This window comes from Molossus molossus, unplaced genomic scaffold (genome assembly GCF_014108415.1).
Source record: "Molossus molossus isolate mMolMol1 unplaced genomic scaffold, mMolMol1.p scaffold_m16_p_5, whole genome shotgun sequence".
Taxonomy (NCBI): Eukaryota; Metazoa; Chordata; class Mammalia; order Chiroptera; family Molossidae; genus Molossus; species Molossus molossus.
In genome coordinates this window covers 66,474,344-66,495,896 of record NW_023425388.1, presented here as the reverse complement: position 1 = coordinate 66,495,896, position 21,553 = coordinate 66,474,344, and the positions used below count along the sequence as shown (strand labels likewise).

The following is a 21,553-nucleotide window of genomic DNA, read 5'->3' as shown; positions in this document are numbered from 1 at the left end:
TTTGCTGTAGTCAACGACTGTGGCCGTAAGTGATCTGTATCATTTCTGGGCCAAAGCATTAAAGAGCTGGCACAGAAATATCAAGATTTTTTTTTTCTTCAGGTGACAGAGACAAAAAGTCAAAGTAAGTCGAATCATGGAGAAGGTTGCCCAGATGAGTCATACAGAATTCACAGTACACTTTAAGAGAAATAAACCTTGATGCTGTTAAGTCATAATAAGCTTACCCTGGCTAATATCACAAAGTAAGAAATATGGATTTATTCTAAGTGTAGTAGGAAGTCATTTGAAATTTTGAGCAATAGAATTTAAACATGTATATGATAAGATCATATACATGTTTAAATGACCACATTGCTGTGTGTGAAATAGATTATGGGGAGGAGGGACAGGGGAAATCAGGAGACCCATTATAAGTCTATTGAAGTGAGTCTAAGTATGAAATAATGCTGTCTTGGAATTAGTGACCGTGGAAGTGGTGAGTTGAATTCAGGATATATGTCAAAGACATAACTAATGGAAAGACTCCAAGGTTTGGGTCGTGGGCAACTGAGTGAAGAAGAAGGCAGAGAGAGCAGATGGTAAGGTGAGCAGAATAAGAATCAAGAGTTATAAAACTGTTTTGGTTTAAAGATCTCTTCCAGAGGAAAAAAAAAAAGGAGATAAAGAATACTTCCCTGATCCTTTTACATCAGCATAACCTTGATATTAAAACCTGACAATGATATTACAAGATACCTAGATGCAAAAATCCTAAACAAAATATTTGCAAACCAAGTTCAGAAATACATAAAGAGGAAAATGCAACATCATAAAATTGGATTTGTTCCAGGGATGCAAGTTCAACATTTGCATATCTATTAATGTAACTCATTAATAGGATAAATGAGAAAAAAATAGTCTCAATAAAGGCAGAAAATCATTGGATAAAATTCAATACTCATTCATGATCTTAAAAAATGCTTTTAGTGCCCAGCCAGTGTGGCTCAGTGATTGAGCATTGACCCAATGGGTTTGATTCCCAGGCAGGGCACATGCCCAGGTTGTGGGCCAAATCACCAGTGGGGGGCATGCAGGAGGCGGCCAATCGATGTTTTCTCTCATTGATATTTCTATCTCTCTCTCCCTCTCCCTTCCTCTCTCTCTTAAAAAAAAAAATCAATAAAGAAAAAAATGCTTTTAGCAAATTAGGAATAGAACTTTTTTTAACCTGATAGGGGTATCATAGAAACCTAACAGCACAAAATGCATGCTACAAATAAAATCCCCTTTAGCTATCAGCATAGTCTTGCAAAATATTTAGCAAACTGTCTGCTTGCTCAGAATGTCAACCAGCCCACTTTCCAAAATGCAATCACACTGAATAAGGAACGAGTTAGAAATCCCCTCGTGCCTGCAGCGCAGTGAGTTGCTATAGGCAAGGTTGGGTTCATGACACTTTCCGGCAGTCTGAGAGGACAGGCTTCCTGAAATGCTATTTTTGCCCTTACAAGCTGAGTTAAGGCCACCTGTTGGCAGGAAGGTGTGACAGCTGCCTTCTGAGTACTCACACAGGATCTCCAACCAGTGGCTGTGCCCATATTAGTTCTCCCCTCACCTCATGTACTCCCCATCACTCCTATAATCCATGAACGATTCTGATCCTGACACCTCCTCAAAATCCTCCAGCACCAGACTGGTGGAGTCCTCACCCAGGACGCCACTGTCTGGCCGGGACATCCCGGCCCTGGAAAGGCGCGCAGGAGGGCTGGTGGCAGCTGGCGGGGGAGAGCAAGGGGGTGTTTGCTGGACAGGTGTGGGCATGGCCTGAGGAGGGGATGCAGCTGGCTCGTGGACTTCCTCGTCCTCCTTCTCAGACTCTGGCCCTGCATCTGAAGCAGCAGACCCCAGGACGTGGTAGAGGCTGGGGAGACGGATGTCGAAGCACAGCCCAAACTTGGCAAAGAGCTTTTCATTGAGAGCGTAGAGCTTTTCAGAGATGTCATAGCCCAGCAGGGCTGAGAAGAGGCAGGAGATATATCTCTCTTTGGCCAGAAGAAGGTGGAGACTTTTCCGGGGCCAGGAAATGTAGCTGCATGTGGTCTCAGCAGTCAGAGTAACCTGAGAGAGGTCAGAAGCAGAAAGTGAAAGTTTAAACTAGAAACTGTGTCCATGTTTAGCAGAGAGAAACATACGATTACCTGGCAAATGATCGCGCCTTTATTGAAGAACCTGTAGGAGCATCCCTCCCCGCATGGCCTTGCGGGGATGAGGTCCAGTGAATGACTTTTAATTGTGTGCACTGATGGGGGGCGGGGCATGCATCCTAGTGAGAAGCCCTGGAATCAGCCATTCACCTGCTGGGCCTCACTCCTGGGAGCCTCAGTGCCTGCATCCTGTCTCAGCTCTCACAGTCTATAGCCCCACAGCTGATACCACGAATGGCTGCAGAAGGGTCTGAGTCTGTTGTGACTTCAAGGGAGAGAAGAGAGAAGGGGACTCCTAGTGCTCTAAAAAGAGGTCAGAATGGTGATGACAGCTTGTTTTAAGAATGAAGAAGGATAATATATTGGACTGGGAGGCAAAAGGAGTTGGAAAGCATTTTAGTTAATAGAGGAGCTTCCCTGGGTATCAGGGATGCCAAGCTGCAGCAGGTGGACAGACATTAGTCTGGGATTCAGGTCCATAAAATTGCTCTTGACTTCGTCACTACAAGTAACCAGATAGATGTGATGACTAAAGTCAGAAAAAGGGCAAGCAGGAAGAGGAAGTCTTCAGAGCACAGCATCGAAGGGCACCTCACTCTCCATTGATTTCATCGTCCAGGTATTTCTGAGTATTCACTGTGTGCCCATGATGCAAAGCTGAATTACACTTGCAGGATAAATAAATAATTTATCAAGGCCCTGCTTGCATTGGGGCCTTGATAAATCCTTGTTAAAACAATGATGGATGGTAGAGCTAGGGTTAAAACAGAAACATGCTTAGAATAGTCAAGGACAAGAATATAGAATCACACAGTTTTTAATAATCTGAGTGGCTAAAATACTTTCACAATGAGAGGGTTGGCAGAGTTCATGATGAAAACTTTTGAATGGAGATAGTGGAAATGATGATGAAGATAGCAGCTAATACTTATTGACAGGTGACTCAATTGCCAGGCGTTGAGTTTTGAATGTGAATTATCTAATTAAAGGTAGTGTTAACTTTACATTCTTTCTTAGAGATTTTATACTGTCCTTACACTTGCTGCCTTGCCTACCAGAGGTCCCAGTATCCTCTGCTCCCCTCCCCCTGTGCAGTACCTCTCTTCCATTTTCTTTACTCATCTCCTCCTAATCATCAGCACTGAAGACAGGGCTTTAAGTCACTTCATCAAAGACAGAAGTGGCTGAAAGTTCCAGCTTTAGCCCTTAACCAGCTCTCTGACATCAGACAAATTACTTAATGTCTCTGAGCATGTTGCTTCATGAGAAAGAATTCTGAAAGTAATAAGTACTTAAAATCTACCCATTACCAATCATTTAGCAAGTAGCTAAATAAACAGTTGAATGGATTAAACGAGGTAACATATACAAGAGGCCTTGGGTCCAGTAAAATTGAGAGGTGTGATGAACTGTTGTTTCATTTGCGGTAAGCACAATAAGAATCATGGTTCAGCCCTGGCCGGTTTGGCTCAGCGGTTAGAGCGTCCGCCTGCGGTCCGGAGAGACCCGGGTTCGGTTCCCGCTAAGGGCATGTACCTCGGTTGCAGTTTGTCCCCGGCCTTGGTTGGTCGTGTGGGTGGCAGCCACTCGATGTGTCCCTTTCACATCAATGTTTCCCTCTCTCTCTCTTCCTCTCTCTCCCTCCCACTCTGTCTGTACAAAAAATGGAAAAATGTCCTCAGGTGAGGATAAAAAAAAAAAAAAAAAAGAATCATGGTTCAGGCCGTGACTGTGGATTTCCACGTTAGTGAACAAAGACTATGTAATTGCAAAAGGCAAGGACAAGAGGAGCTAGAACTTAGGACAACACTTGACATTTACAAAGAGGAAATGGGACTTTACACAGCAAATGTGTGGATCTCATTGCTCCCAAATGAGGTCACACTTAAAATATAAATGGGAGGGATATGACAGTGCCCACATTCCAGGCTGAGAGGTCATCTGGGGTTATAGCCCTTCCTCTCAAGCATAACTTAGGGAAGGACACTCAGCTTATCCACCACCTGTTTCTCAGTATCACTGTCAGAAACAGAGCCTGGTCCTGCTGGCTCAGGACCTGCCTCAGCCCTCCTAGAGGTTCTCATAGCCCTGGGGGAAATTCTCAAAGGAGACTGACTGCTGGGCTGGTTGGAGAGGGTGTGTGTGGTGGGGGGAAGCACCCAATCAGAGGAGGGTCTAAGGCTGGTGGTCCTGGCAGTGGGATCAGGATTGCCTTTCAGGCTCTGTCCCCACAGAGCCAAGAGTCAGAGTGGGACAGAAGCGGGCCCAGACAGGCGGTGCTGCCTGACATGTGTCTGTTATGGGGCTGGCTCACATGCTAGCCTGAGACATTCCCTGACAAGTTGTACGGACACATGGACACTATTACTGGGCAGACTATCTGGCCAGGGGAGTCCTGGAACCATGTGTGTGTGCATGTGTGTGTATGGTGCATGAACTCTACTCTCCTGGTGACCTCCCATTTAAAAAGGATCAAAAATAGTAGAGCCAGGCAGCTTGGCTTTGCCACTTTTTAGGTGCCTTAGTTTCCATGTCTATAAAAGGGGGATAATAATAATATCTGGCCCAGAGGACTGGCAATAAAAGAAGGCAATAAAATATAGAGTGCCTGCTACATGTCAACCATCCGGTAAGTGAGAACTGCAAAGAAGGTGACCGAAGTCTAAGGATTGGAGGGGACAAGTGGCCAGGTCCCCACCTTGGAAAGTATATTGAATGCCTCATGGAGTCCTCTGAGGCACCACTGCCCACTGCCAAGCCAGTTCAGCCAGGGTTTATGGAACATCTACTGTGTTCAAGGTACTGTCCTTTAGAGCCTGGAGATAGAGAGGAGGAGAAGCCCAGATTTCTACTTCCGAGAGTTCGCTGTGCGGAAGACAGAAAGGAAAGCAGGTCATTAGAACGGAGAGTGGCATGAGCACCAGGCAGCGTAAGTAAAAGGAACAGAAAGGCGCACACGCAGGAACACTAGGCTGTGGGGATGGAAGCTGGTGAGGTCAGCCTGGGCAGGCTTCGTAGGAAGTGAGATGCCACAGCCTCATCGAGATGAGGAAATGCATTTCAGGTAGAAGGGACAGTAGGGGCCAAGGCACGGCCACGGTGAAACGATGCTGTGTTTAGAGCAGTGCTACCAGTTCAGTATGGCTAGAATGAGTGAAAAGTGTGTGGGGGAGGGGCTGGAGATACGGCTAAAGGTCTTAAATTACTCTCTAAGAAGTGTGGGTTCATATGTTGTGGTCACCGGGGTCTTCTGGAAGGGCTTTAGGCATAGGAGTGGCATGGCCTCCCTATCAGGAGTCAGTACCTCCCTACCCTACCCACCTCTTCCAGGAGCCCAGGTAGTCTCTCCACAGGAGAGCGCTCCCACCCCTAGCATCACACTGGCAGTGGTTTCAAGGACAGATGTCAGAGAGGAGAGGTGGGGGTAGGGGTAATTGCTGGGTTACAGTGGGATGAGCAGGGTAGTACTGCCAGGGGGCTCCCCATTACCTGGAACACCCCCTCCTCAGAGGGCTGCAGTGATTCCCACTCAGGAGAGTCCATGAACTGGTAAGGAAAGATGTAATGCAGAAACTGCCCATCCTGGCTCACACGAACCCTGGCAACAGGAGAGAAGAGACTGTGTGAGAAAAGAGGGAATGGCCACCCCAGTCATCTTCAAAGTCTAAATGACGTACCAAAAACTGAAAAATGATTAGGATTCAGTGTGAGTTTTTTTTCTCTTTCCCCAAGAAAACTCAGAGTTTTAGTTTCAAATTCTCTCTCTCTCTTTTTTTTAATCCTCACCTGAGGACATTTTTCCATTTTTTGTTTAGAGTGGGAGGGAGAGAGAGAGAGAGAGAAGCATCTGCAACCGAGGTACGTGCCCTTAGCGGGAACCGAACCCGGGTCTCTCTGGACCTCAGGCCGACGTTCCAACCACTGAGCCAAACCGGCCAGGGTTCAACCTCTCTTTTAAAGTGAGTTATACCGCCCTGGCCGGTTTGGCTCAGCGGTTGGAGCATAGGCCTGCGGACCAGAGAGTCCTGGGTTCGGTTCCCGCTAGGAGCACGTACCAAACAACAACAAAAAAACAAATAAAGTGAGTTATACTGTCCAGCCCTGGCAGGTTTGGCTCAGCAGTTGGAGCGTTGGCCTGAGGTCCAGAGAGACCCGGGTTCGGTTCCCACTAAGGGCACGTACCTCGGTTGCAGTTTGTCCCAGCCATGATTGGGTCGTGTGATGACGGCCACTCGATGCGTCCCTTTCACATGGATGCTTCTCTCTCTCTCTCTCTCTCTCTCTCTCTCTCTCTCTCTCTCCCTCCCTCCCACTCTATCTGAACAAAAAATGGAAAAATGTCCTCAGGTGAGGATAAATAAATAAATAAATAAATACCGCCCAGCCACTATGGCTCAGTGATTGAGCGTCGACCCATGCACCAAGAGGTCATCAATTCGATTTCCAGTCAGGGCACATGCCCAGGTTGTGGGCCTGATCCCTAGTGGGGGGCATGCAGGAGGTGGCCAATCAATGCTCTCTCTCATCAATGTTTCTATCTCTCTCTCCCTCTCCCTTCCTCTCTCTCTAAAATCAATAAAGAAAGAAAATTTAAAAATAAAAGTAAAGTGAGTTATACCAAGAAAGGGGGTGTCTATCAGGTAAAGGGAGCAGATAAAACGATCTCTAGGGAGAAGCTGAGGTCATCACTGATCGGATTTGAAAGATGTAAAGTGGATAGAAGTGGGAGATGGTGCCATTGGTAAAACACCTCTCCTGATGTCCTACACAACAGATTTCCATCTGAGAATGTACTGATTGTGTTTGACAGCTATGCAGTCACAGTTGTGATCCGTGGAGAGCCATATACTTTTGGACTTTTTGATACCGCAGGGCAAGAGGACCAGGACAGATGACATGACGACTGCGGAGTTATCCACAAACAGATGTGTTCCTAGTCTGTTTTTCAGTCTCTGAAAACGAGAAAGACAAGTGGATACCTGAGATAACTCACCCCTGTCCAAAGACTCTTTTCTTGCTGTTGGGACCCAAATTGATCTCAGAGATGAGCCCTCTACTGTTGAGAAACTTGCCAAGGACCAACAGAAGCCTGTCACTCCAGAGACTGCTGAATCTGCCCTGTGACCCAAAGGCCATCAAATATGTGGAGTGTTCTGCACTACACAGAACAGTCAAAAGGATGTATTTAACAGCAATGCCGCCTGCCCGGAGCCTCCAGAAGTGAAGAAGGTGTGTGCTGCTCTCAACATCTCTCCAGCACCCTTTCTGCACAGCCGGTGTTGGCATCGTGTGAAAAGCAATGTTGAAATCAAACTAATCATTAAAAAATAAAGAGTTTATTTTTGCATGAATGACAAACGCCCTGCACTTACCCACATGCACTCATGTGACACAAGGTCCAGAGCCATGGTCCCTTTCCCCTCTCAGTACTTCTTCATTTTGAGTAATTGTGAATTGTCAGAAAAGTGATCAGTGCTAGTTTTTGTTTTGTTGTTTCAAAACATTTTTGTTTGTTTGTTTTTGTTTCAAAGCCAGGCATACCTGTGATGATGCTGTAACGGACTAATTCGGGTTGTTGAAGCTGCGCCGGGTTCCATCCTGGGGAGTGATCTGGGGGGTGTGGGGGGGTGTTTTTATTTAGTTTTTAAATCTTCATTAACCATCGGACAGCCCTTAAGGGGAGGAGGATGGAGTGATTCCACATTCCACGTTCTACATCTAGTTTAGAAAATGGTCCCCATCTGGTGCTCTTAGGAAGGAGTGTAGTGAACGCTTCATTTAATAACATGCTCCTTCTTGAAAGTCACCTTTTTTCTCCATCTTTGAATATGTTCAGTATCTAATGAAAGCCATAAGTGGGTGGAGCCTGTCTTGCCCCTCCTCTTTTTCAGAATGCACATTATATGTGACTGTGACTTTCAAGGAAATTTGTTAGCCATTTGGTGATTTTATTTGAAGTTAATTTCTAACTTCTTTCACTGATAAATGAAAAGTATTGCACTGTTTTAAATACAACAAATGGATTGAGCATGTAATTAAAAAAACATTTTCCCCTGTCAGTCATTGTATTATTAGGTTGCCTAGCATAGATAGATGTACAGCTTAATAGTGTATGATATATTATTCTTAAGACACGGCTGAAGACCTGGTATATATGAGAAATGGTGCTAGGAGACAGATTTGTATGGAGTGAGTCACACCCTATTTCAAGTTATGAGGATGGAGACCTGCTTCATTAAGAAGTTAGGGGTGGGGTGGGGGTAGAGAGTACATTTAACAACATGGGGACTAGCTAGTGGAATCCCTTATTTCTGTTTTGCATGAGGAACCCAAGGGCAGCCAACCAAGGCTCTCTATTTTAATAAAAACCATGAAGCGAGCCTTCTGAAGACAATTTGTAAGTGTTAATAGGGATTTTATCAGCTTATTTTGTTTGCAGTTTCTAATATTAAAAATGTTTAGGTAATCTTCTCCACCTTTCCCAAGTCCACATCCATTTTCTTAATTAATTAATTAATTAATTTTTGTTACAGATGTTTCTCCTTTTCCCCCCACTGATTCCCCCCTTCCCCTCCCTCCCCGCCCCGTCCCCAGCTTTGTTGTCCATGTCCATTGTTCATGCACACATGCATATAAGTTCTGTGGTTTATCTCTCCCCCACCACACCCTCTTCTGGGGAATGTCAGTCTGTACCCCACTTCCACGTCTCTGGGACTACCCCATTCCTCAGACTGTTACGTTCATTATATTCCACAAATAAGTGAGATTGTATGATATTTGTCTTTCTCTGTTTGACTTGTTTTGCTTAGGATAATACTTTCCAGGTCCCTCCATGTTGTCTCAAAAGATAAGAGATCTTTCTTATAGCTGCATAGTACTCCATTGTGTATATGTACCACAGCTTTCTTATCCATTCGTCTACTGATGGACATTTGGGCTGTTTCCAGATCTTAGCTATTGTAAATGGTGCTGCTATGAACATGGGGGTACATATATTCTTTCTGATTAGTGTTTCAGGCTTCTTAGGTTATATTCCTAGAAGTGGGATCACAGAGTCAAATGGAAGTTCAATTTTTAATTTTTTGAGGTAACACCATATTGTTTTCCATAGTGGGTGCACCAGTCTGCATTCCCACCAGCATTGTACTAGAGCCCCCTTTTCTCCACACCCTCGCCAACACTTGTTGTTTGATGATTTGTAGATGGCGGTCATTCTGACAGGTATGAGGTGGTTTTTATTTGTTGTTTTATTTTGCATCTCTCTGATGATTAGTGATGAGCATTTCTTCATATGTCTCTTAGCCATTTGTATGTCCTGTTTGGAGAGATGTCTATTTAGTTCCTCTGCCCATTTTTAATTGGGTTCTTTGTCTTCCTTTTGTTGAGTTGTATGAGCACTCTATATATATTGGAAATCAACCCCTTATCTGATATATCATTGGCAATTATGCTCTCCCATACAGTTGGTTGCCTTTCCATTTTGATGATTGTTTCTTTTGCTGTGCAGAAGCTTTTGAGTTTGATGTTGTCCCATGTGTTCATTTTTCCTTTGTTTCTGTTGCCTTAGGTAATGTATCAGTGAAAATTCTGCTGTGTATGATGTCTGAAATTTTGCTGCCTAAATTTTCTTCTAGGATTTTTATGGATTCATGAGTCACATTTAAGTCTTTTATCCATTTGGAGTTTATTCTTGTGTATGGTGTAAGTTGATGGTCTAGTTTCATTTTTTGCATGTAGCTGTCCAATTTTCCCAATACCATTTATTAAAGAGGCTGTCTTTGCTCCACTGTATGCTCTTGCCACCTTTGTCAAATATTAATTGAGCATATTGCCTTGGGTCCATTTCTGGGTTCTCTGTTCTGTTCCATGGTCTATATGCCTGTTCTTGTGCCAGTACCAGGTTGTTTTGATTACAGTGGCTTTGTAGTATAACCTGAAATCTGGTAATGTGACCCCTCCAACTTTGTCCTTCTTTTTCAAGATTGCTGTGGCTATTCGAGGTCTGTTTTGGTTCCATATGAACTTTTGAAGTATTTGTTCTAGTTCTTTGAAATATGTCGTTGGTATTTTGATGGGGATTGCATTGAATCTATAGATTGCTTTGGGTGATATGGACATTTTAATGATGTTATTTCTTCCAATTCATCAACAAGGTATGTGCTTCCTCTTTTTTATATCTTCTATTTCTTTTTTCAATGACCTGTAGTTTTCTGTAAATAGGTCCTTTACTTCTTTGGTTAAGTTTATTCCTAGGTATCTTAATTTCTTTTGCTGCAATGGTAAATGAGATTGTTTTTTTAGTTTCTCTTTCTGTGAGTTCATCATTGGTGTATAAGAATACGTTAATTTCTTTTTTTTTTTTTTATCCTCACCCGAGGACATTTTTCCATTTTTTGTACAGATAGAGTGGGAGGGAGAGGGAGAGGGAGAGAGAAACATCAACGTGAAATGGACACATCGAGTGGCTGCCACCTGCATGACCAACCAGGGCCGGGGACAAACTGCAACCGGGGTACGCGCCCTTAGCGGGAACCGAACCCGGGTCTCTCTGGACCGCAGGCCGACGCTCTAACCGCTGAGCCAAACCGGCCAGGGCTAATTTCTTGAAGTTAATTTTGTACCCTGCTACTTTGCCAAATTCATTTATGAAGTCTAGTCGATTTTTGATGGAGTCTTTGGGGTTTTCTGTGTATAATATGTCATCTGCAAATAATGACAGTTTCCCTTCCTCCTTTTCAATTTGGATCCCTTTTATTTTTTCTTCCTGTCCGATTGCTGTGGCTAAGACTTCCAGTACTATGTTAAATAAGAGTGGCGAAAGTGGACATCCTTGTTTTCTTCCTGTTGTTAAGGGAAATGCTTTTAATTTTTACCCATTGAGTATGATGTTGGCTGTAGGTCTTCCATATATGGCCTTTATTATGTCAAGATATGATCCCTCTATTCCCACATTACTGAGCGTTTTTTCAGAAATGGCTGCTGGATGTTGTCAAATGCTTTTTCAGTGTCTATTGATAGGATTATATGATTTTTACCTTTCATTTTGTTTATGTGGTGTATCATATTTATTGATTTGTGAATATTATACCAGCCTTGCATCCCTGGGATGAATCTCACTTGGTCATGGTGAATAATTTTTTTGATGTATTGCTGGATTTGATTTGCTAGTATTTTGTTCAGGATTTTGGCATCTATGTTCATCAGGGATATTGGTCTGTAGTTTTCTTTCTTTGTAGTGTCTTTTTCTGGTTTTGGAATTAGAATTATGCTGGCCTCATAAAACAAGTTTGGAAGTCTTCCTTCTTCTTGAATTTTTTGAAATAGTTTGAGTAGAATGGGTATTAGTTCTTCTTTGAATGTTCAGTAAAATTCCCCTGTGAAGCCATTCGGGCCTGGGCTTTTGTTTGCTAGGAGAGTCTTGTTTACATCTTCAATTTCTTTTGTTATTATTGGTCTGTTCAAGTTTTCTATCTCTTCCCGGTTCAATTTTGGGAAACTATGTGTTTCTAGAAATTTGTCCATTTCATTTAGATTGTCAAATTTGTTGTCATATAATTGTTCATAGTATTTGTTAATGATCCTTTGCATTTCTGTGGTGTCAGTTATTTTTCTCCTCTTTCATTTCTAATTTTGTGTATTGGGGTTCTCTTTTACTGTTTCCTGGTGAGTCTAGCTTAGGGTCCATCAATCTTGTTTATCTTTTCAAAGAATCAGCTCTTTGTTTCATTGATCCTTTGAATTGTGTTTTTAGTCTTCATGTCATTTATTTGTGCTCTGATTTTTACTATTTCCTGCCTTCTACTTGCTCTGGAATTTTCTTTCTGTTTGCTTTCTAGTTCTTTATGTTGTGAGGTTAGATAGTCTATGAGAAATTTTTCTTGCTTCTTGAGGCCTGTAGTACTATGAACTTCCCTCTCAGAACTGCTTTCGCTGCATCCCATAGATTTTGTGTTGTTGTGTTCATTTCCATTGGTTTCCAGGAAGTTTTTAAATTCCTCCTTGATCTCCATGGTAACCCACTCATTGTTCAATAACATGCTCTTTAGCCTCCATGTTTTCAAACGTCTTTGCTTGTTCTTGTTGCAATTGATTTCTAGTTGCATGCCATTGTGATCTGAGAAGATGCTTGATATGATTTCAATCTTCTTAAACTTGTAGAGACTTAGTTTGTGCCCTAACATGTGGTCTATCTTTGAGAATGTCCCATGTGCACTTGAGAAAAATGTGAATTCTGCAGTTTTGGGGTATAATTCTCTGTAGATATCTATGAAATCTACTTGATCTAGTGCTTCATTTAGAGTCTGTGTTTCCTTGTTAATTTTTTGTGTAGAAGATCTATCCAGTGATGTCAGCGGGGTATTGAAGTCCCCTGCTATGATTGTATTGCTGTTGATTTCTCCTTTGATGTCCTCCAAAAGATTTTTAATATATGTTGGTGCTCCTAAATTGGGTGCATATTTGTTTACCAAGGTTATATCTTCCTGTTGAATAGATCCTTTCAATATTATGTAGTGGCCTTCCTTGTCTCTAGTTATGGTCTTCATTTTGAAATCTAATTTATTAGATGTGTGTATTGCTACCCCAGCTATTTTTTCCTTTCTGTTTGCTTGAAAGATTTTTTTCTATCCCTTCACTTTCAACCTATGTGAGTCTTTTGTTGTGAGGTGGGTCTCTTGTAAACAACATATATGTGAGTCATGCTTTCTTATCCAGTCAACTACTCTGTGTCTTTTTATTGGAACATTTAAACTATTCGCATTTAAGGTGATAATTGATATGTACTTATTTATTGCCATTTCTGTTTTGTGTGGTTCTATTTTTCTTCCTATTTCTTCTACTAATTACAGCTGTCCTTTAAGCCTATCTTGCAGTGCTGGTTTGGTGTTAAAATATTTTCTTAGCCACCCTGGTCGGTTTGGCTCAGTGGTTAGAGCGTCCACCTGCGGTCCGGAGAGACCTGGGTTTGGTTCCCACGAAGGGCATGTACCTTGGTTGCAGTTTGTCCCCGGCCCTGGTTGGTCGTGCGGGTGGCAGCCACTTGATATGTCCCTTTAACATTGATGTTTCTGTCTCTCTCTCTGTTCCTCTCTCTCCCTCCCACTCTATCTGTACAAAAAATGGGAAAATGTCCTCTGGTGAGGATGAAAAATAAAATAAAATAAAATATTTTCTTAGCCTTTTTTGTCTGGAAAGCTTTTTATTTGACCTCTTATTTTGAATGATAGCCTTACTAGATAGAGTAGTCTTGGATTCAGATCCTTGTTTTTCATGATCTTGATTACTTCATGCCATTCCCTTCTGGCCTGTAGTATTTCTGTTGAGAAGTCAGCTGAGAGCCTTATGGGGTTTCCTTTGTAGGTAACCTGTTGCTTATCTCTTGCTGCCTTTAGGATTCTCTCTTTGTCTTTAATTTTTGGCATTTTAATTACTACATGTCTTGGTGTGTGCCTGTTTGGATTCTTCTTACTTGGGGCTCTCTGTGCTTCTTGAATTTGAATGCCTTCTTCCTTCACCAAATTAGGAAAGTTTTCTGTCACTATTTCTTCAAATATATTCTCTAACCCTTGCCCATTTTTTTCCTCTTCGGGGACTCCTATGAAGCAAATGTTATTACGTTTCCAGTTGTCCCATAGTTCTCTTAAGCTGTCTTCCTGTTTTTTAATTGTTTTTTCCTTTTGGTTTTTTGATTAGTTGATTTTTTTCAACCCTGTCTTCTAATTCACTGATCCAGTCCTCAGCTTCCTCTACTCTGCTGGTTAGTCTTTCCAATGTGTTCTTAATTTCTGCTATGTCATTCTTCATTTCTACTTGGTTGGTTTTCAAAGTTTCTGTATCTTTACTCATGGTGCTGATGTCCTTACTCATGCTGTTGAGCTTCTTCAAGATCATGGCTCTGAACTCTACCTCTGATAATTTATTTAGATGCATTTCATTTATCTCATCTTCGGTAGAGTTCTCTTGTTTTTCATTTGGGATTTGTTTCTTTGTTTCACCATTTTGGCTATCTCAGTGGGTTTTGGAGCCTGCCTAATTTTCCCTATGGGTGTTGGTGTTCTGCTGTTTGTGGCTCTCTCTACTGGGTTTGCATTAACCTGGGCGGGCCCACGTTAAACACCACTGTCAAGTCTTACTTTCCTGGGTAGATTTGCAATCCCAGGAAAGGTTCAGTTATCCTCTAGCTTTTTCCTGGTGACTAGTAGTCTCAGTTACTCAGTGCCTTGGAATGTAGCCCTGGTGTTCTGCATAATAGGATTTCGAGCGTGTGGGATAGATGCTGGTTATTAATGAGCTTCAATTTGCATTTCTTTGCCTCATCTGGAAAAGGCTGAATCTGTGAGGGGGGTGGCTGCTGCTTTCCCCCACAGCTTGGGGAATAAGCATACTGGCCACTGTCCTTTGTGGCCACAACTCAGCAAAAACTCTGAGTGCCCTCCAAATCCTGGGTGTCCCCACAGAGTTCCAGTCCAGTATGCCCCCCCTCCCCCTGCGGTAGCCTCCAGGTGAGTGGCTGTGTCTATTTTAGTGCTCTGTCCTGGCTCTCTGGGCTGTGGAGCGGGCTTGGTCTTTATTCACCAAGGGCACTGCTCACAGCTAAGACTGCTGCTGTCCATGGGCTCCCAGCCCACCACCCTCTTGCGCCTCTGCAGATCCTACCAGTGTCCCTGGTTATATGGTCCTGTCCTGCTGCTTTTCTGTTGCTTTTTTCCAACGATTTGTCTTTATTTTAGTTGTAATCCCCGTTTGGTCCCGGGAGATCGTCTGCATAGTTTCTATTCACTCCGCCTCCATTTTTCACATCCTCTATGCCTATCTTGTGTGGAGCTGGGCCACACGCCTTCCTGGTTCTCCAGCACCCTGCAGGTCCCGCGGGTAACTGGATTGCAGAGTGCCTTTGGGGACTGGGCTCTATGCCTATGTTATGGGCTGCTGGGTCGCACAGGCCTCTCTGGTGCTTCAGCACCCCACAGTCCCTGTGGGTAACTAGATTGCACAGTCCCTGATGGGTCTCACAGGCCTCTCTGGTGTTTCAGCACCCCACAAGTCCCACAGGTAACTGGATGGCATAGTCCCTGCTGGGTCATGCAGGCCTCTCTGGTTCTTCAGCACCCCACAGGCCCTGTGAGTAACTAGATCATGCAGTCCCTGCTGGGTCACACAGGCCTCTCTGGTGCCCCTGCACCCTGCAGGTCCTGTGGGTGGGCCGCTAGATTGCACCAGTCTCTCTAGGGCTCTAGCTTCCCACTGCTCTTGTGGGCTACTGGACTGCAGAGGCCTCTGTGGAGCCCCAGGTTCCACTGCAGGTGGCTGGGGAGTGCTGCTGCCCCTTGGGGCTCAACTCTTGCTCAGCTTTTGTTGTAGTTTTGGGGGATGGGTCTCAGCTGCTGGTCTGTGCTTCTGTTACCTGGGGATGGAAGTCTGCTCCCCAGCCTCTCTTGCTGGGGGTATATCTTGACTCTGATTGGGCTCCTACTACGGGGGATGGTGCTGGGCTCTGGGCTGTCAGCAGCTTCTGTGACCAGCACCTTGGGAGCTCCACTACTGTGCACTGGTCTGTGTCGACACAGAGTGTCCACTGGTCCGAAGGTGCCAGGTGCACTGGTGGGCTCAGGTTGCTGGGCCGCTCCCACTGCCTCCTCCCAGGGAAGACCCGGGATCTTCCCAAATGGTGAGACCTCCCCACGGTGCAGAGAGAAGCACACTGAAGGGCTGCTTAACCAGGTAGCTGCCTGCTCCTGTCCACAGCACAGGAACTTTCTGCTCTGTGGCTCTGCACTACTCGGGTTTGGTCATCCACCTTCACGTCCACTCACACTCTCTCACACACTCGCTTACTCTCTCACACACTCACCCTCCCTCCGGTCCTGCCAGCCACCATCTCAAACTCTCTTATCCCAAGTCCTCATTCTTGTAAATTCATTAGTGTTGAACCAATACTTTCTCATGTCTCAATTCTTTGTATATGCATTCTTCTCAGACGTATTAAATGAACAAAAACACTTCAAAAATAAAAGATGTCTAAAGTATACCTGTCAATTTGGAATGAGCTATTGTTCCATTATTCCTGGAGCTTTATGGGCTAAACACACATGCATAGAGCACAGCCTGTGTCCCCAGAGGTCTGGAAATGCAAAGATGGGTGTGAGCTGATCCTTGCCTTTAAGGATTTCATAATTTAGTGAAAGTCACAGGCACATAAATAACTGGCTATAGGTCATGTGTGCTATTGTGGAACAGGAGAATAGAGAGGGGGGAGAGATTAGTTCTGTTCAAGTGGCAGAGTTCTCAAAGATGATCGTTGAGCTGAGTTTTGACAGATGACTAAGACAGAAGCAGTTCAGGATGGGGATAGATGAAGAACTTGGGAACCCAGTATGGCAGTCTGCTTTCTTATATCTGTTGTATCCTTTCCTCCCTACTACTAGAGTTTTAGCTGGGCTCATGGTTGCCCAGCTAGACTCTGTTTCCCTACCTCCCCTGAAGCTAGATGTAGCCATGTGATTAAGTTCTGGCCAGTAGAAGACTAGCATTCCAAGTCTGGTTCCTAACAAATGTCTAGTTATATATGAGTGCATACAAGTTATCAAAGGCTATCATCAGTTAATAAGCTATTGCCTATTATCTGACAAACTAAAGATGGAAGACAGAAGGAAATGGAGATCTCATACCAAGCCAGGGATGTGGTGTCAGTCCATAGCCTCTGGTGGCATAAACACACTTGCTCCAACAAGACCAGGTAATTAAATAGATGATAGGTAGGTAGGTAGATAGATGATAAATAGATAGATAGAACCCTGGCCGGTTTGGCTCAGCGGTTAGAGCATCAGCCTGCGGTCCGGAGAGACCCGGGTTCGGTTCCCGCTAAGGGCATGTACCTCGGTTGCAGTTTGTCCCCGGCCCTGGTTGGTCATGCGGGTGGCAGCCACTCGATGTGTCCCTTTCACGTCGATGTTTCTCTCTCTCTCTCTCTTCCTCTCCCTTCCACTCTATCTGTACAAAAAATGGAAAAGTGTCCTCGGGTGAGGATAAAAATAGATAGATAGATAGATACATAATCAGCTAGACAGAACTTCCCTAGGTAATGAAAGGATATAAGAGAAAATAAACTGCCATGCATTTCTACCTCACAGAGCGCCGTCTGTGTTCTTGGATGTCTGGAAATGCAAAGATGGATATGATTTGATCCTTGCCTTTAAGGTCTCACAATTTAGTGAAAATCAGAGGCACATAAATAACTGCATGCAAGTCAATGTGTGCTATTGTGGAATAGACTATGTCTTCACATTTTCAGTTCCCTCTGGATGAACTTCTTCCTAATCCCAACCTTTTCCTCAGGTCTCAGTTTAAACATTCCTTCTTCCTGGAATTATTTTCGAATTGCGCTTTGCATTTCTCCTTGGAAATATTATGTCTGTTATTCACCACTATGTTGAACATTATTTACTTTCTTGATAGACTACAAGCTCCATGAGCACAAGGACAATATTTTTTGTATTTTAACACTGGATCTCTAATCCCTAGCACTCTTAAATATTTTGGAAGAGGGGAAGAAAGAAAGAAAGAAAAGGAGGGAGGGAAGAAGGAACGATCAAACACATGAACTCACTTGTGTCAGCATAAAAGGGGGCCAAAATCTCAACAAAGGCTTCTCCAATAAAGGAAGAAAGACAACAGAGAGTGAGGCTGCTGCAGCCTACCTCAGATCCTCCCATCATTTTCTGAAGCAAGGAATCTCGCCACCCAAGCAAGCCAAGGAGCGCCATTTTAGACTGTAACATCTAATGAACCTGGGTGGCTCCCTGAAGCTCTGTAAATTGGTATACTCCATCCTTTATCATTTGATCTCCTGGATGGATAGGCACTTTCCTCCTATGTGAATAGCTTAGTAGTTGCCTGCCCAGGAGACTGTGCATGTGGGAACCTGTGCTTTGAATACTCTAGGAGAGAAACTGGCACAGCTTTACAGGGTGATACACTTTGAAAAAGTCACTATCTGAGTCTTGAAAGAAACTGATAGCTGAGGTGTCAGCATGGTTTACAGATAAGAGGCTGTCTGTGAGTGGGGAGAGCAGCACAAGAAGCCCCGCTCCCTGGCATGGAGTTTTTGTCTTCTACTCTGAGGTGTTTGGTGCCTCACCATCACCAGCCAATGGGACAGGAGTCTCTCTTAAAACCTGAGCCTGCTCATAGACTAGAATCCTCTTCCCCCAGCTCCAACGTAGCAAGATTGAAACAGATGCCACCGAAAGGTAACAAAACAAATCTCTTACTCCAAACCTTGAAAAGCAAGAAATAAAAATCAAAATGGTCTAATTTCTGACTTGGATTTTTGATGCTAAGTATACTAGGAAAAGCCATGCTGAGGGAGCAAGCCCCTCTCTCACCTTCACAGGGAAGTGGTTTTATACAAGTTCATGGTCAATCCATCATATTAAAGATACCTGAACCATACAAGAATCGTAACACATTTCCATAAATGAACAGCACACAAGTGGAGTGGGCGTTTCTCCCACGAGTTTCAATTTCCTCCTTTTAACAGAGAGGAGCCCCAAGGGGCAAGCGAATAACACGGCCTCATGGACAAGCACATCTCCTAATGATCTTATTGTAAGCATGGAACTGTAGGGGCAAACATTTTGGCAGTAGTTACAATGTGTTTGTATTTATCCATGTGTTGGTTTACAAATAATTGCATTTGGTTATACTTCAGTTTAGTCATAATAAAATAAAATTTCTCCCCACAAAACCTGATAGCTCTTTCAACCCAGGACCTCTGAGTCCAAACAAAATTCAATTATATATAATCACTTTTGATTCTAACCATTAATAGATAAATGTATATTTTAGTAGTAGTAGTTGTCGAAGAACCATCATCATCAAACTCTTCATTTTTCCACTCTGTGATTGGCAGTCTTACCGGGTCTCACATTTTCCCCCTTGGAAGAGAGCTTTCTGATTACCATCCTATCTTTTCTGCCACATTCTCTTGGTCTCAAGAAAGCAGGGGAGAAAACTGAAGATAGAGTCTTTTGAAATACTGCAGCCCCAGGGACCCGGTTTGCTGCTCAGCCCCACACCAGTCCCACGAAGGCCGTGTTTCGAAGACTCCAGCTGCCCAGGGCAGCACCGACTCCCTGTACTTGTTCAGAAGGTACGGCCAATGGCCCGGGCATACACGGCCCCTGACCATAACCATTTCTGCTCATGTCAGACTGTCAGCCTTCTTACATGGAGTCAGCCAGGTGTCTCCATGAAATCCTCAGTGAGACACGTGTGGGCATCACTGATCTCTTCTCACTGTCTGGCCTGGACATTGATTTACAGTATCTGACTTCTTGGCCTGCAAGAAACTCACTAGAACTACTGGGAATGGAAACGTGGACAAGGGGTATTCCCTCTCCATACCTGGGTGTGTACAGAATGGCTTTTCCAGAGTCTCACAGGATATTCCCAATATCCTTGATGCCCTGGCCGGAAACGGGTTCCAGGAAACCCCTCTGTTTGGGCACTGGTCCCTGCACATTCAACTTAGCAAATGTTGAATGGACATGGGAGGAACAAATTGATTTTACTGAAATGTTGCTTTCCAAAGCTTACAGAATTGTTGCTGTGGCTTAGGCATCACACAGTGGTGTGTGTGGGAGGTATGTGCGTCATTGTGGACCCAGGCTAAGAAGCACTCACCCGACACCCCCAGCAGCAGGAGCTCATGCAGTCCTTCCTGCTAACCAAGAAGCTGCCTCATGATCTATTTTTCTCTGGGAAAATGCTAAGAAAGAGGAAGCAAATTCATGCTTAGAAAAGTCTATTTTGGTTTGTTTGACTTACCACATCCTCCGTCATTGGAAAGGGACACGAAATGGAAAGGGACTTACTGGGAAACAAGAAGTGTGGGCAGTGACAGAGTAGCTTACCGGCCAGAGAGCAGCAGGGACAGGCGGTTGATGGGCGTCTCGCCCTCCACAGCATAGGTCTGCTCCACGGCCAGAGTTAAGACCTGCTCCTGGCAGCAGCGAACAATCTCCTTGTACGCCTGCAGGGGCACACGCAGGGGCAGACACAGCGTCTTGTAGAGGAGATGGAACTCCTCAGGGAGGGTGTCCTTGCGCAGGCGGTGGACCAGGTGGGCCAGCTGGAGCAGGCAGGCCGTTGCTAGCAGGAAGTTCCAGATGACAATGTCCAGGCCACAGGCATTGAACCAGCCCCACAGTACACAGCACATGAAGCCAGTGCCCAGGAAGCCAAAGAAATAGAAGCATCCATATACTCCACTGCCCCCCATGAAGCCCAGGAGCAAGATGCAGTTAGCCAGGTGGTAGAGAGCCCCTTCCACATTCTGCTTCCAGCCAGTGCACACCGGCCCCTGCAAGAGATGCTGGCCCAGTGTGCTGCTGTTGGCGCTCATCTTTGGGGCGTCTCAAAGCCTTGCCAGGCTCAAGTGTCCCACATAGGAAACTCAGGAAAAGCAGCAGTCTGTCCTCCTAGGTGCCTTCTCACCTCTGGCTTCTCACCATTGACGCCACCTTTCCTAGGAGTAATGTTTCTGGTAGCTTTGGGAATGAAAGGCAGAACATAGCCACTTCGTGGAGAAGTTTGAAACTTGTTATCCTCTCCCCCTCTGCAGGGTGCTGGCCCTCCCGGCAGAGCTCTGGCGAGCTTCCTGGGCTCCAGATGTCAGGCCAGTCTTCACATTTGGCTCTTAGCAGAAAACCTAAATTGTCCCGAGGAAAGGACAGGACGATGGGCCTGAAAACTTCAGCAGCGAGCGATGATAAAGGGCCACATCCTGCTCTGTGTTTTCCCCACACAGAGTGAGGAGAGCCCGGCGCAGGAGGCACACTTGTGTTCCATTTGGAATGTGCCTGTCTTGGCACCGGAAGAAAGGGTGACCCCAGATGGATACCATGTTTGGAATTGGAATACAAGAGGTACTGGCAGTGAGAAAAAACAGGCCAGGCACACAGGCAGGCTGGCAGAGCACTTAACATACCTCCCAAGGGACGAGATAAGACCTCGGGCGAGAGGGGCGGGCAGGAGAACAAAGGCAACGGGAACACAGAATCCACCACAGCTCAGGAAGGACTGTCAGGGCGCCCTGTGGGGAGGACCAGGGGTTCTCCTGAGGTAGGAGGACACATCAAAGTAGGAAACTATGGGACTATTATCAGAAAAAATCCTAACAGTGAGAACTGGAAAGCCCCTCGGGGCCTTTGTTAAGTCACATTGTAAAAATCACTAGGCATTCATTTGACATATTGAGTGCCGAGTTGACTCTCCCCTGTGTATACCTGGATCTAGTAATAGTTAATGCAATGGTGACACATGCTCAGAACATCACCTTACCCACGCCAATATTTGCAAAGTATAAT

At 44.6% G+C, this 21,553-nt stretch overlaps 1 protein-coding gene across 1 annotated transcript; it reads right to left on the bottom strand.

Annotated features, from left to right (window-relative positions):
- Positions 1 to 1,181: 1,181 nt before the first annotated feature.
- POPDC2 (popeye domain containing 2) lies at positions 1,182 to 21,144 on the bottom strand. Its single transcript, XM_036243685.1, has 3 exons — positions 20,099 to 21,144; positions 5,676 to 5,784; positions 1,182 to 2,100 (listed from the first exon to the last, which is right to left on the bottom strand). Exons 1-3 carry the CDS (start codon positions 20,587 to 20,589, stop codon positions 1,594 to 1,596), a joined length of 1,107 nt encoding a protein of 368 aa, XP_036099578.1. The 5' UTR covers positions 20,590 to 21,144; the 3' UTR covers positions 1,182 to 1,593.
- Between the last annotated feature and the right edge of the window lie 409 nt (positions 21,145 to 21,553).